The sequence below is a fragment of the Corythoichthys intestinalis genome, chromosome 17 (assembly GCF_030265065.1).
Source record: "Corythoichthys intestinalis isolate RoL2023-P3 chromosome 17, ASM3026506v1, whole genome shotgun sequence".
NCBI classification, from domain to species: domain Eukaryota; kingdom Metazoa; phylum Chordata; class Actinopteri; order Syngnathiformes; family Syngnathidae; genus Corythoichthys; species Corythoichthys intestinalis.
Window position 1 is genome coordinate 42678178 of NC_080411.1, and position 15961 is coordinate 42694138.

At 38.5% G+C, this 15961-nt stretch overlaps 1 protein-coding gene across 1 annotated transcript in view; it reads left to right on the top strand.

Annotated features, from left to right (window-relative positions):
* ccni (cyclin I) overlaps window positions 1–11423 on the top strand; it is a 35468-nt gene extending 24045 nt beyond the window's left edge. Inside the window, exons 8-10 of the mRNA XM_057818782.1 lie at window positions 4086–4233; window positions 4304–4470; window positions 10072–11423. Of these exons, the coding sequence (XP_057674765.1) occupies window positions 4086–4233; window positions 4304–4470; window positions 10072–10230 (474 nt within the window). The 3' untranslated portion in view covers window positions 10231–11423. The remainder of the gene's footprint in view (window positions 1–4085; window positions 4234–4303; window positions 4471–10071) is intronic.
* The last annotated feature ends 4538 nt before the right edge of the window (window positions 11424–15961 follow it).

Below are 15961 nucleotides of genomic sequence, written 5' to 3' on the forward strand. Positions count from 1 at the left end.
ATCAAAAGGGGCACATGAACAAGTATTTAATACACCTTAAAACAACATAACTTCAATTTTAACCAGCTTTAGATAATAATTGGATGCGACTGTGACATACTTTAATTGGGAAGGGGCAACAGTGAATAGAAATCAAAACTGTCATCAACACTTTCTGGCTGTGACTCAGTCAATCTGCCTCTTTTCTTCCTTCAACCTCTGCATCAAAACTTCCTTCCTCAACTTGTTCATCTGAGAACAAACCACATCAGATGGTCACTGAGCCACCAACAGCACATTTTTCTCAAAAGTATAATTTCATTATTATCCATACTTAACAACAACTGATTAATAAAGCAATGACATAAAATCTTATAGAAAAATAACATTGTAATTGTGTTTATAAATGTATTTAATACCCGACTATCCTTGCAAACTTGTTCTTACCAGGTCTGCTATTCACCCAGCTGATGAGGTATCCACTGCCTTTAGCAGCCTCATCCAACTCCTTTTTTTATCCCTCAATCTCCTTTCCCTACGAGGCATGTCTATGGAATGAAATATAAATATACCAAAAAAACAACAACAAAAAAACAGACTCCCCGGTGGCTTTTAGTTTTAAAGCTTTCTTAATTTCTTTCTCTCTCAATAACAATGGAGATAGATTTGTGTTTTTATTATTCAATCAAAAAACAAAGTTACTTCTATCAAAAACAAAGTTGCTTCAATCAAAATACAGTATATACTTTTAATCCCAAAAAAGTCACTTCAATAAAAAAAATTGTTTTTGATTGCAAAAATAAATTTGAGACAAAAAAAAGCATTTGAAAACTATTTTTCTCGATTGAAACAAATTTTTCCATTGAAGTAATGTTGTTTTGCGTTTGGGCCACATTTTGGCTAGGACATTTGTGTCTTTATTATTTAATCGAATAAGTTGCTTCAAACAAAAAAATATATATAAAAAGAAAAACTTTGCACATGTGTCAATCACCGTTTAACAAAGCCTGAGAGGGTTTGAGTAGACTCACTATGAAGCATTTAATAAAGCCAAGCATTTTCTTACTACTTTATTCTTGTTTAAAAATAATTCGGTGGGGCAGTAACATGTTTAAAACTTATCATAATTCTTACATTTTGAAGTGCTTGAAAACCATTTATAAATGATACTTTGGTGAAAAAAATGAAAAAGCATGTCTTCTATATATGTATCTTTTTTCCAATGTAAAATCTGAATAAATACATTGAACATGCACAAAAAAATGGGGGGGGGGGCTACTTCGCGGATTTCACTTATTGCGGCGGGTTCTGGTCCCCATTAACCGCGAAAAACGAGGGATCCCTGTATTTCTGAAAAGCTTTAAGAAGCAAGAGTCATTCCCACCACTCGTCGGGCCGGTGTTGTGCCGACACCAGCCGTCAGCTCAAGTCTCAGCCGAAAATAACGCCTCTCAGGTGGACGACGGGAGCAATACGAGGCGCCCCCCTCCATCCGAGAGCATGCCGCTTAATTTGACTCAACAGTGTGTTTCTTCATTTATATTACCGCTAAATACACAAGCTCGACGCCAATTTAACGGGAGCTATTGTTTTTTCATGGGAGATTTGGCTAGCTCTGGCAGTGTTCAACGCAAGCTGCAACGAATGGCAGTAACTTTTTTATATCGCTAAATGTGAAAACGATTGAAACCATTACTCACCAAATTCAATCTGCTGGCAAATACAGGCAAGTGTGTATGCTGCGCTCTGATCTGCCCCGGTGTGGATAAGGCCTGCTTTTTGTTTGAGCAGCTTTGCAATGCAACCAAAGGCTCTCCGTGCATTCCATGTACACGCGTAAGGAGTGCGCACGTTTGGAATAATGGAACGCAGCTTGGGCCGATGATTGGTTCTCGTCAGTTAAAGAACCGCTTTCTTAAGTGCTCAGTTTACGTATTAAGTTAATCACATGATGATAATAATAATAATAATTAAATAAAACCTCTCGACCCCCCCCCCCCCCCCCCCTCCCAAAAAGAATTTCTCCTCGGATCTACGCAATTCACGTAGGTCGCCTTTTTTGACTTCAAAACGGCGAATTTCGCCGAAAGGTGAGAGATTTTCATGCCTTCATATCATGGGCATTACTGAATGCTTATGTCGTGAAGTGACATCCGGCAATATATGTCACTAACTCTATTTATGTCCAGCTCGGATCTTTTACATCCATTCAAAAGTGAGATAATTTGCTGGATAACACAGAATGACATCTGTTATAAGCATTCATAAATGCTCATCACAGTGTCATTTCATAATTATGATTATCTAATGACAGTCATATGGCGCTATTGTGAATTAAAGTGTTACCAAATACCATTACTAGCAATTAATGAAACAACTGGAACAGTAACTGAAGAAATTATTAGCACAGGACATGAATTCTGATTGTAAATTTACATCTGTAGCGCTGTAATGCATGCTAGGAGGCATGTTGGACAACAACAGTGTTGACAGCAGGTGGCAGCAGAGGTTGACTGTTTGACAGTGATGGCCAAATTAAGCTTCTTGAAGCAGTGAAGCTTTGCAGCCAATTGGTTCAGAGTAATTGGTATGATGCCACTGTCAAATAAAAGTATTACTACTGGTTAATATCTTTTTCGTGTAAATATCCCATAATACATACTTAATGAGATACATACATACATACATACATACTACAGGACAGCTACGGCTTATAGTCCAGTGCGGCTTATCTATGAACAAATGCCGTTTTCGTGCCAAATTTGGTGGTTGGCGGCTTATAGTCAGGTGTGCCTTATAGTGCGAAAATTAGGATATATATATTTTTTTAACCAAAAATAGTCGCTTTCCCTAAACTTTTCTTGAGTGACAGATGTTTTCTAATCAAAACAACTTGAGCAAAGATAGGAGAAGCAGGAAATTCAGAGCCTCACCTACATATTGAAAAAAATATATTTATTAGGGGTGTGACGATAAACACAAGTCACAGTTCAGTATGTACCTTGGTACGGGGGTCACAGTTAGGTGCGGGTTCAGAAAAACAATAGGCCTTTTTATCTCAAAGCATTTGAAAGTTAGTTTGTATACCGCTAAACTCTTATATAGGTGAAATTAAAAAAAAAAATACACGTATAATGTAATAACGTGTAGAACATGAGAAGTAACGACTGTTACTTTGCTGAGTAACTAATTACTCTTACTTTTTGTTTTAAAGTAAGATTAACAACACTAAATATTACTATGCCATTAAACTACTGAGAAAAATCTAGATGATGATGCCATGTCTTTAGGTTTCTGGTACGTTTCTTAACAACATTGAATTATAGACACACCTTTGGTTGTAAGTGAAGGCACAACTAATCAACACTGTTTCTAAGTGGAACTCGGCAGCCCTTTTAATTTTCGTCCTACTCTTTTGGGCGATGATACTTATTAGTGTAAGTCATAGTTTAGTCATCTCAAATGTGTTTGTCTTCGTCTAATTTTTGTTGACGAAAAGTTAAGACTAATTTCGTTTAGTTGTAGTCTACGATTACTAAAAATTGTTTTCGTGTGTAAAATTTTATTTTATTCAAATAATACATATATAAATAAATAAAGGTTTCCAACTATTTCGGATGAACATTGACAGACGAGCACATAATGTAGCTCATATTGTACCACATATTGGTGGGAATACACACTCAGCAGGAAAACAGTACATTATTTTCCATTAATTGTACCCACCTGGACGCCAGTAGCTGTACGTAATAACAGTTGTGCTAGAGTTTAAGCTTGCTGCTAGCATTAGCCTATTGTCAACATGAACGCTAATGCTACAAGTTACATTTAGCGTGTGATGATCACTTAGCACAGACCTTTAAAGGCTAAAGAAAGTTTGCATATTCTCTCTGATCAAGATATGAAAACATATCTTACCATGTGTGCAAGGCTGGAGACTTAGTTTTTGTTGACGAAATATTTTCGTTATAGACATCCTTGACGAAAACAACACTGGTTCGACAGTATCAGGTCAAGGGTTGCTCTCCTTCTGAAGGGATTGGTGCTCTTGACAAAATAGATGGTATTGTGTCTCAACATAGGTATGATTTCTGTTTCTCTTTTAGATCGACACCTCCGAGTTGATTAGGAGTCGAGAGCTCGTTGCGTGCAGTCTTTCCACCCCGAGAGCTTCCCTGCCTCCAAACACTGTCTACATCTATCAACCTCTTCGCAGCCAAACCATTCTGCAGCCTCCAGCCCAGAACCCTCGGGGTATTACATTTACGCGATATGTACTGAGGGCCACTTACTTACTTAAGATGTATGTTTCTCATCTTTTCAGAGGGCCTCACCAACTCTTCTACACCAGCAGCTAGAGCGGAGGAGGGGCAGCGACAGCCCGCCAACCACGGCTGCCCGCCGGCTCTCCTCTCTCCCCCGAAGGCCTTGTGTCACCTCAACCGCCTGCACAAAGTCATCTTACGCTGCAAGGCCTCCGCAAAGCGCAAGGTAATATCAACTCGGCCAGGATCGAGCCAATTTCATTAATACAGGCTTGAATATCTCTCACCTTTCGGTGAAATTCGCCGTTTTGAAGTCAGAAAGGGTGACCTACGTGAATTGTGTAGATCTGAGGAGAAAATTTTTAAGGGGGGGGGGGGGGTCGTGAGATTTTTTTTTATGTCAGACATTTCAAGCGGGGAAAGCGGCACAAACTACAAAGCCAAGAAAGCGCACCAAAGTGGCCAAAACATTGACTTATTTCAACGAAACAAAGGAGCGTACACTGTTGTGTCCTGTCTCTTCAATGCCAAGCTTGGCTGTACTTCGGCCGTGAATGAACACCTAAAGCGCCTAACTAACGACGTTTTATTGAAGTTGCTCAGCCTGTCGCAATATGCAATGAGTCCATTTACAGCATGGTAAATAAAAATGAGGGCGATAATTTTCACGGCTGCGTTTTATCGCCACGTGCGTGCATACATTTGTGCGTGCGTGTACTCGTGCGTGTTGATGGCATATGAGACTCCAGTTCCTTTAACAGATGTTTATTGGTCATCAACACACTGGATGCCCAGGACTTGAACTTTATTTATTCATCTTTGTTTACTTCATTTGCTGTTTCTGACTGTGTATCATATTGCCTCTGCAAAGCCCTTTGAGACAACCTTGTTGTGATTTAGGGCTATAAAAAATAAAATTGAATTGAATTGAATTGAACACACTGTAGAATTAAAGTTCAGACATACAAAATAAGGGAACACATCTATATTAAACACTGTAAACTTTAGTGTTGCTACATTGAGGCTAATGGGGGGGAAAGACAACCTACTTTAGCCTGCTGTAAAACATAGGCAGTCTTCTCCAAAACGCAAACTTGCGGTTGAAAGGTGACACTTCAAACATGAAAAATCGCTGGTTAACAGCATTTGCAAATGAAAAAATTTGTGAAAATAAATCTATTACTGACACCACATGCAGTGACAAAAATTACTTTTTTTGCGGAGTGTAAAACTCACGGTTAGCGGTTTAGCGAATTACTTCCGGTGAACATTTAAAAAATGAAAGCATGTCATATTCGTCTAGGCCTGTCGCGATAACAAATTTTAGTGGGTGATAAATTCTCTCCTAAATTATTGTGATATGCGATATTATTGCGCCCCCCCCCCCCTCAATTTTTTTTAACCAATTTACAATAACACAGTAAGAATACAGTATATATTAATAATATTAAGTGATATTAATAGGGTTGTTCCGATCATGTTTTTTGCTCCCGATCCGATCCCGATCGTTTTAGTTTGAGTATCTGCCAATCCCGATATTTCCCGATCCGATTGCTTTTTTTTTTGCTCCCGATTCAATTCCAATCATTCCTGATAATTTTTCCCGATCATATACATTTTGGCAATGCATTAAGAAAAAAATGAATAAAACTCGGACGAATATATATATTCAAAATACAGTACATAAGTACTGTATTTGTTTATTATGACAATAAATCCTCAAGATGACATTTACATTATTAACATTGTTTCTGTGAGAGGGATCCATGGATAGAAAGACTTGTAATTCTTATAGGATAAATGTGACTTTGTATATTCTGACTAAACATTGCAATCTAGTGTATTTGTTGAGCTTTCAGTAAATGATACTGCAGCCATTTAACTGCTCAAATGCATGATGGGAAGTGCAACCATGACTGTGCATAGGGGCACCAATTGATATATCTTCTCTGCGACGGGAAAGAACATAGGGTGTTAAGAAAATGATCAACTACTACCTTTCTTCCCCACATTGCCTCCCACGTAATTGCTGAGAGAGGTATTGGAAGGCTTTAGCCACATAAAAAAATGGCTCCAAAGGCTGTCAAAATTCTCTCTACTCATTAATCGCTGCCTTTTAGCGCAATCTATAGGTAAAGCGGCGTCTTTATAGATTGAACGCGACAATGCGTGAGTGGGTTGTGCAGCGCATGCGTTAATTATTTAACGTGATTAATTTTAAAAAATTAATTACTGCTGTTAACGCAATAAATTTGATAGCCCTACTTTAAGCCAAAACTACTCTGGATGAGTGTAAGACATTTTGTCTGTAACGTTAAATACAATTAGAAAACGATATAAATAAAATATATATATATATATATTTAAAAAAGGCATGTCCGATATTTATTTGCCGATTCCGATACTTTGAAAATGACGTGATCGGGACATCTTTAGATGTTAACTACACCCATTTAAACGCAATAAACGTTTACTCTTAAATTCAAAAATACTTTTTTAGAAATCACAACTAAAAACAATAGACCATGCCTCTTTCAAGTAGAAGACAACAATATCAATACCGCACAGAAACACAGAATAAATAAAATGTCTTTTTCAAGAAAAAATACAATTGCACTTCAATAACTTAAGCATTTAGGCACAGCAGTATATAGTTGTAGTAACACAAACAATTGCACGTCAACAACAACAGAGAAAAATACATTAATTAAGTAGCAATAACAAAAACTTGGCTTTACTAAGGCTGGGTTCATACTTCAGTTCTTAATGCACCAATCCAATTTTTTGTCATGTCTGGTTTTTTTGACGTGCCAGTTTAGACTGCCTTTGTCCAGGGAGCCCGTTCAAGTATCACGCATGAGCACTAATTCGCAATCCGAGAGTGCGCAGAAGCATGAAAACAAATTACACATGCTAGCTGTATGTCATTCCAGGGTGATCATATTTGGATTTCCAAAAAGATGACACAAATAACAGACATCAATCAATAATCCCAGTTCAGTTTTTTATTCAAAGTTTATATGGACTGATAGAACGCATACACGCATGCACATAAGCCTTGACTTGGGTGCGTGACATGACGTAGGTGTGTCAATTTGCCCCGTCTCAGCCGTGGAAGCAATACTGAAATATTGTTCATTCGGTACTTGGAATGAAAATCGAAAATTGTCAGGCTTATCCTTTTCTTCATTTATTTTTTTATGACTGTGGTCAAGCCCGCTTCTGCATAAAAGCAGAGTTCAAGCTAGAAGCTAATGCACAGCTATATCGCTCCCGTCCTGCCTGCCGCTTTCGCTTTGCGGACATCATTGCTGCATGAACTCCGATTCGGGAGACTTGAAAGTTCAGACCGCCAGCCACATTCTGGAAAAATGTGGCCCAGATCAGATTTAGACCTCATACGAAAGTGACCCAGATCGGATTTGAAATGGTCCACTTTTATGCGACTTGACACGTTCAAACCGTCCAGTTAATGCTTCACTTGAGTCGGAAAAACACGAAAAAATCGGATTCGTGCATTAAGACCTGCAGTATGAACCTAGAAAGTGTCAAACATTAAACAGAGGTAAAACGGTCTCATTTCTTCAGCAATGTATCGGACTACACTTTCCGTGATGGAACACCATTTTGCGGGATCTCGTTTGTATTTTTCAAATCAACCGATTACCTCTGTAATTGTCGATTGCCGTGACGAGGAAGGCTCCGCTTGTTGCAATGCCGTTTTCTTACTAAGCAGTGAAAACTAAAGAGGGTGATAGTGTTTCAAATTAGCATCTAGATTTGTTGTGTTGGCCCTCTTTGTTGAAACGACCTCCAAACACATTTTGCAGACTGGTTCATCCTTTTTGGTTGCCTCGCCATTTTCATTTGGTTTAAAATCAAAATATTGCCACACCGGGGCTGTGGAGTTTGGCTTGGAAATCAGCATTTTCCATCCATTTTCCTCATTCTGCTCGCTCATTGCTGTACGCCGACAGTGCACTCGGCCCCGCAGCCCCCCATTAAATGATGGTCACACAAACTCAAATGTATAAAATGAACATACCCAGAAGTCAATAAAGCAGAGTGAATCCTCGTCACAGCATATTGCGCTGTTGGTAACAAGGAAGCTGAACTTTTAACAGCACGTCTGCCGCACATCTGCTGCACGCGCGCGCACACCCGTACGCGCGCACATGAGGCGATAAATTGCAGCGGGGAAATGACTGCTTTCATTTTCATTTACCGTGCGATAAATGGAATTATTGCATATCGCGGCAGGCTTATGTTCGCCATATAAATAACAATTTCTGGAGTTAATCCCACATACTTCAGAATTCAGATTCTACACGAAGAATATCTTTAAAATGACACTCTTATGAAAAATCTGATTGGCAATGATTATAATACTATTATATATAGGGTTGTTCCGATCATGTTTTTTGCTCCCGATCTGATCCCGATCGTTTTAGTTTGAGTATCTGCCGATCCCGATATTTCCCGATCTGATTGCTTTTTTTTGCTCCCGATTCAATTCCAATCATTCCCGATAATTTTTCCCGATCATATACATTTTGGCAATGCATTAAGAAAAAAATGAATGAATAAAACTCGGACGAATATATACATTCAACATACATAATACAATAAGTACTGTATTTGTTTGATGACAATAAATCCTCAAGATGGCATTTACATTATTAACATTCTTTCTGTGAGAGGGATCCACGGATAGAAAGACTTGTCACTTTGTCTATTGTGACTAAATATTGCCATCTAGTGTATTTGTTGAGCTTTCAGTAATTGATACTGCAGTCATGCCCCAATGCATGATGGGAAGTGGAACTATATGGGAAGTAAAACCATGACTGTGCGTCATGCTACCAATGGATATATCTCCTCTGCTTTGGGAAAGAATTTAAGGTGTTAAGAGAAAGATCAATTGCCCCACATTGCTTCCCATGATATTTCTAATCATGGGGAGAGGAATTGCTAGGTTATAGCTGATTGAAGGAAGACTCCAAAGGCTGTCATAATTCACTCTACTCATTTTGTGCTGCTGTTTATCTCACTATACAGGGAAAATGGCGTCATTACACATTGAGCGCGACAATGAGTAAGAGGGTCGTGCAGCGCATATATTAATAGCGATAAATATTGTAACGTGACACATTTTTTAATAAATTCATTGACGCCGTTATCGGGATATTTTTGATATCGGGATATTTTCGATAACCCTACCTTAAACCTAAATTAAAGACTCTGGATGAGTGTAACATGTTATGTCTGTAACGTTAAATACAATTAGAAAACGATTTAATTAAAATATTAAAAAAAGGCATTTTTGCCGATTTTTTTGCCGATTCCGATACTTTGAAAATGACGTGATCGGACCCGATCGACTACTAGATATATTTTTTTAAGAATTGTTTTTGAATCAAGTTGGAAAGATGAAGTCATTGTTCTGAATCTGTTTACATTCCATTCTTTTGCACTCGTTAATTTGACCTCAGTGTTTATTTGTGATTTATTGCTGTTATTTACGTGTTTATTTGTACTTTAATAAAGAATTTAAGTGTTCCAAGATGTTTTTGTGAATTAATGAGCGTCGTCAAAAATTTAATTGCTAAATTAGTAGAAAAAAAGGGGGGGGGGGTTTAGATTAGTCGACTAATCATAAAAAAGGTTAGGGTTAGGATTAGGCTGACTAATCGGGAGAAAATAAGTCGTTTGGGACAACCCTAGTTGTACAGTGTACCGGAACATATTTCCTCCACACACTTCTCACCTTTTTAACCCATGACCCATTTTCATGCCTGTTAATGGCTTAATTAATGCACGTCTTCAGGTGGAGGAGATGGAGGTGGACGACTTCTACGACGATATAAAACGCCTGTACAACGAAGATGGAGTCACCGCAACAACGGGGGTTGTTCCAGAGGAGGTCCTCGGGGTAGAAGGCAGCTCCTCGCCCTGCCCGCCGCTGCAGCCTGTTTGCGGCTCATAGAAAGAGGTCCCCGTCCCGCTCATCCCAACTGTCTCACCACTTCGGTTGTCCAAATCAGTGGAGATATTTTTGCATGCAGTTGACAACAGAATCACAAACGCATGCTTAAAAATCTCCACTAAAGCTTCTCGTGTGAAAACCTCTATATTACGAATGTGATCTCCCCAGTGGTTTAGACCGTTTGGATGAGCTCAATCCGTCCCCTAAATCTGTTCAGGTGTCTTCGAGTGCAGCTCCCATCACCCCCTTCAGCCAGAAACAGAGTCCCAAAAAAATCTTAACATAAACAAAAAAAAGAATAAAAACCTGCTGCTATTCTTCTTAGTTACATTGGTTTGACATACAGTATATGAATATAGTATGATTATATATATTGAGAAAAAAAACAAGACAAAAAAATCTATCGTTTGTCAACTTTTATTTGTTACCCTCTCTAATCTATTGTAGCATCACTGTCCACTCTTCTCTTCATGTCTAGAATTGTCACAATCCAACTTTTGAATGTTTCTGTATGGACACACTAAAAAGAGAACATTTGGATATTTAGCAAAGAGCACTTTTTGATCACGTATGCATGAAATGCCCATGAAGTCCCTCATGGCATTTTGCAATTTGCCTCTCGGCTTAACCCTTTCCCGAGTGAAGGTTTCTCAGGGTGCTTTGTTGATGCTTTTGTTCGATGAGCAAAACAAGAGCAGCAACTCTCAAAATGCACCTTAAAACGTCAAGATATATTAGATACTTACAGTCGGCAACTGCTGTATTCAAGTCATCTCTCCCAAATCACCCAAGCTAACTTAAGATGGCAGTTCTTTACAAGCCTGTTTATTATCTCCTCAAGTGTTCTCATCAGACTAATGCATGTTTTTTGCGTTTATCGAGAATGAAGCCAGATTACATCTGGCTACTGTAGGAAAGAGATTTGAAATCAATGTTATTCTACTGTGTTGTAAAACACAAAAGCATTTTGGAATGAAGCATGAGAAACATACGCACTTCTATCTGAGCGGAACACACAGTCGAAACAAAATGAGTGTTTACATGATATTCGAGACATGCTCTGATTTTAATGTATTTGTTTTATTCCTGCAAAAATCTCTGTTTTACCTGCTGGAGGGGCCTGCTGGTTGCTGATCCTAATACCTGGATGCAGATATGGCACAAGCAAATAAAAAGAGAATGACGACTGAGAACCTAGTCTGATTGTGTTTTCTTCATTGATTAATTAGCGATTACTTGGCAAAAGAAAACCTGATTCGATTCCAAGTCCATGGTCCGAATCAGGGATGAGTATTTTCACTGAGTCAAAAGAAAATCGTTCGTTCGGTCATCAAGGTCATTCGAGGAGACAAAAAGAAAAATGGAAGGCTACCAGGATACCGGCCGGAGAATATATGGTACAAAATCAAACATTTTTTATTTTCAACACCGTCATATGCTATTGTTTAGCCATAGACTTCATAATGGGGCCTGCTGGTTGCTGATCCTAATACCTGGATGCAGATATGGCACAAGCAAATAAAAAGAGAATGACGACTGAGAACCTAGTCTGATTGTGTTTTCTTCATTGATTAATTAGCGATTACTTGGCAAAAGAAAACCTGATTCGATTCCAAGTCCATGGTCCGAATCAGGGATGAGTATTTTCACTGAGTCAAAAGAAAATCGTTCGTTCGGTCATCAAGGTCATTCGAGGAGACAAAAAGAAAAATGGAAGGCTACCAGGATACCGGCCGGAGAATATATGGTACAAAATCAAACATTTTTTATTTTCAACACCGTCATATGCTATTGTTTAGCCATAGACTTCATAATGGGCCTGTCTCCGTCAAAGCTGACCGAGCAGAAACGCAGACAGAGCTTTTTCCATTGAAACTTCTTGTGGATAAACGCTTAAATCCCTGAAATCTTTATAGATATCGGCGTAAAACAGACTCGATTCTTGGTTAAAAGCAAAAAAAAAAAAAAAGTGCAGTTAGCATTTATTTTACGTAAAAATGTCAAAGTACAATGCTAGTCTGTTAGTAAATGTAGCTAGTGGCCACCTTATGTAAACAGAGATTTTCCAGTGAAGATTCTTGTGAATAAATGCTTAAATCCCCAAATTCGTTATAGATATGGACGTAAATTGGTCTCAATGCTTGGTTAAAAGCAAAAAAAAAAAACCCGTGCAGTTAGCGTTTATTTTACTTAAATATTGCAAACTATGATGCTAGTCAGTAAGCAAATTAGCGGCTGCCATATATAAACAAAGAGCTTTTTCCGTTGAAGATTCTTGTGAATAAACTCTTAAATCCCTGAATTCTATATAGATATGGACGTAAAACATTCTCGATTCTTGGTTAAAAGCAAAAACAAACGTGCAGTTAGCATTTATTTTACGTAAATATGTCAAATGTGCTGCTAGTTAGCTCATTGTGTCGGCCCCCTTAGTACAACAAAGAGCTTTTTGTGTTGAAAATTCTTGTGAATAAATGCTTAAATCCCTGAATTCTTTATAAATATGGACGTAAAACAGTCTCGATTCTTGGTTAAAAGCAAAAAAAAAAAAAACTGCGCAGTTAGCATTTATTTTACCGATATACTGCGAAGTATAATGACAATACTGTTGTGGCTATTTTCTCCCTTTGTTTTTATTCACATTTTAAAATGCATGCATGGTACGAAAAATATAATTACCTTGAATCCTTGAACAAATCACTCCTGAGACAATTTTTCCTGTTTGCATGCGTTATAGCTTTCAAACTTTTTCAACATAAATAACATAAATAGCAGCGAATAACTGAAGCGGATTGTGGGATGGCCCCCTACTTGAAGGCCTGACGCACTGAAAATTGAATCTGACCCGTCAATATCATGAAATCTATGGTTTAGCCACAACTGGAGTGTTGTAACGAGGTGTGCCGATCCTTCGAAGCGTGTGTCAAGCAATGAAGGGACGTTTCCACGAAGTGTGTTCCAAGGCTCGCTTCATTTATGGGAGGTTCTGAAAACGACGTCCGAAGCCTCGCTACCCAGCTGTACCACTGATTGCTTCAGGGAGTGCTTTAGATTTTGCCGCGCGGTTTGACAGCTCGCTACAGTATACAAACACCTCTGGCTACATTCAAAATGAGGGTTTTTGAAGGAGAGTTGTGAAGTGGTTACATGCCTCATGAAGCTTCATCTCACCGTCACTACTCATTACTATTCATCCTTCACACAGCCGCTGGAAACTGTAATGTTTAATCCATCTGCAGGCGATCAAAATTTTACAACATTGTGCGCTGGTCCTCATGGGAAACGCAGTATTCCTTAAGGCAAAACACTGCCGTTTTTGTCCACCTGCGTCGCTAAAATTGATCAAAACTGAAAAGTTCCCTAGTGTTGCTTTAATGCTTAATAAGATAAAATCATTAAGAGGTCAGTGAGTGTTGACTATGTGTCGGTATGTTATTCACCAGATACTAAGTGTGTGTACTTGTATTTACGCCCAAAAATGTATTTGATTTCGTCTCTTCTATTGTAGTCAACGCGTCTGAGCCAACTAGTCAGAAGTAGAATCTCCACATTTGATTATTTCTATAATATTTCATTTTTTGTGATGTTAAATTAGTATTCTCTTGCACGTATTTATTGTTCTGCACTTTCAAATGGCAGAAAACACTTAGGTGACTTGAAGTTCCGCTCTGAGACCCGCAATTTGGCCAAATTTCAAAATTGTCCTATATGCATGTGTGATACATCATTGGAAAGCTTAAAATCTCAATTTTCTGGGGGAAGAAAACTTTTGAACAGGAGGGCATTTAAAAAAAAAATAAAACATTTTAAACAGCGAACCCCTAACTGGAGGTGAGAGCATGAGAGAGCATAATTAAAGACGCCATGATTTTAATGGGATATTATCGCGTACTTACTGTTGTTTAGATCCAAAAACTCCATGTAGCATGTATCACCGAGTGCAAGACACAGATGTGAATGGCCACAGCCGGATTTTTGGGGGATTTCATGGGTGAAACATGGTAATATAACAAGGGTCATGATGCAGAAATCGCAGACATCAAGGAGTGGTCGAGATTTTCTTTTTCATATATTTACCCTTTTAAACGTTTTTTTTTTCAACTTTTTTTGTTTGGCTCAATTATTTATCATCTAACTGTTAGATGATAAATAATCGATGTTAGAGTCTAACATATCGGGGAAAATGCGACAGTAAAAAAAAAAAAAAATGCAATTAAGCGATAGTTATGAGGTAGATATCTGTGACTTATTTACAGACACCATTTTTTTCATTGTGATGTAATTTGTTTAAAACTTTAAAATATGTGACTGAATAATTTTTTGAAGTGTTTTTTTTTTAATGAAATATTAGACATTGATTAGGGTTTTGATTCTAAGATAAAAATGACAGACATTTTGATTTATTTATTTTTTTTAACCTGTTCTGTTCAGCTGTTTGACACAGAGAATGGAAGTCTAAATGGTTGGTCTGAACAGTTTTAATGTTTCACATTGAGAGCATGACATACTCCCATTGTGATCATTCAACATACCTTATTATGACAAAGCAGCGAACAGGAAGGGGTTATGGGGGAACAGAAAAAAAAAGAAACACAAGAAAAGAAAGAAAAGCAACAACAAGAACACATTGAACGTCTACACTAACTAATAATATGTTGGTGCTATCGTCAGCTAGATGTATTTCCGGTAGACACCATGTGGGGGGGCCTGTTGACAAGGGAAAGAAGGGGGGGGGGGGAGACTATAAGCTAAGTGATTGGGAGCGGTAGAGTGTACACAAATCAGCACTGTGATCTAGAACCCAGTCATCTTGTGAATCCCTTGTGAGTGTAAGCCCGTTGGCAACCGACCCTACGCCGCCTCACCGCCAATCCCGGCAACAGGACCCCCCCAAATGAATAATAAATATAATTATTTACCTTCTTTTTATGGCCGGGTTGAAACAAAAGCGGTTGCGTGACGTCTGTAAACGGGGGGTTCCAGGGTAAAACGGACAAATTAAAAATAGTTCGGGGGCTTCATGTGACATGAATCTGCGATGGCAGCATAAAGACATATTGTTTTATCAAACACATCAGTTCTTTTGGCTTTAAATACAGCAGTTTATTTTAAAGAGTGGTACAAGAGCAGAAACTGCTTTTTCAGCCTTGTCTGTGTTTTCTGCCAAATGTAGGGTGACCAAACGTCCTCTTTTGCCCGGAGAAGTCCTACTTTCACGTAGTATCCTCGTCGTCCGGGCGGGTTTTATAAATTCATAAAGATGTCCGGTTTTTATGATTTTTCACGGGACCAATTTCAAGAGAATCCCTCCGGCTGCTGGGTGGCAGCAGTTGACATGGCTCCTACTAGAGGGGAGGGAAGGAGTAGTTCTTCTTATTTTTGTTGGCAGTTTACCCCTATCATGAGGCCTTACCGCCATCTACTGGGTTGACGATTTGGCCACAACGCCTGCCCATTTGTTAAGTTTTTAACGATAAATGCGCAAATAATGGCAACTGTTGACTTCTGTCGGAGCTTTGACTGTAAAATCCCATTTGGTGTCGCATCGTTGCGCTGCCGATGATTGTAAACTTTTCTAGCAAAGTTTGATTTTTGCCTCAGCTAGCTATCAGTAAGCTAAACCATGCTAGACATTATGGGGAAACGTAGCTTTGAACTGCTACGTTTGGAAACATGCTGGTTGAATAGTTTGTCAGTTTACTTCGGTTATTGTTTGTGTGCAATCTAGATC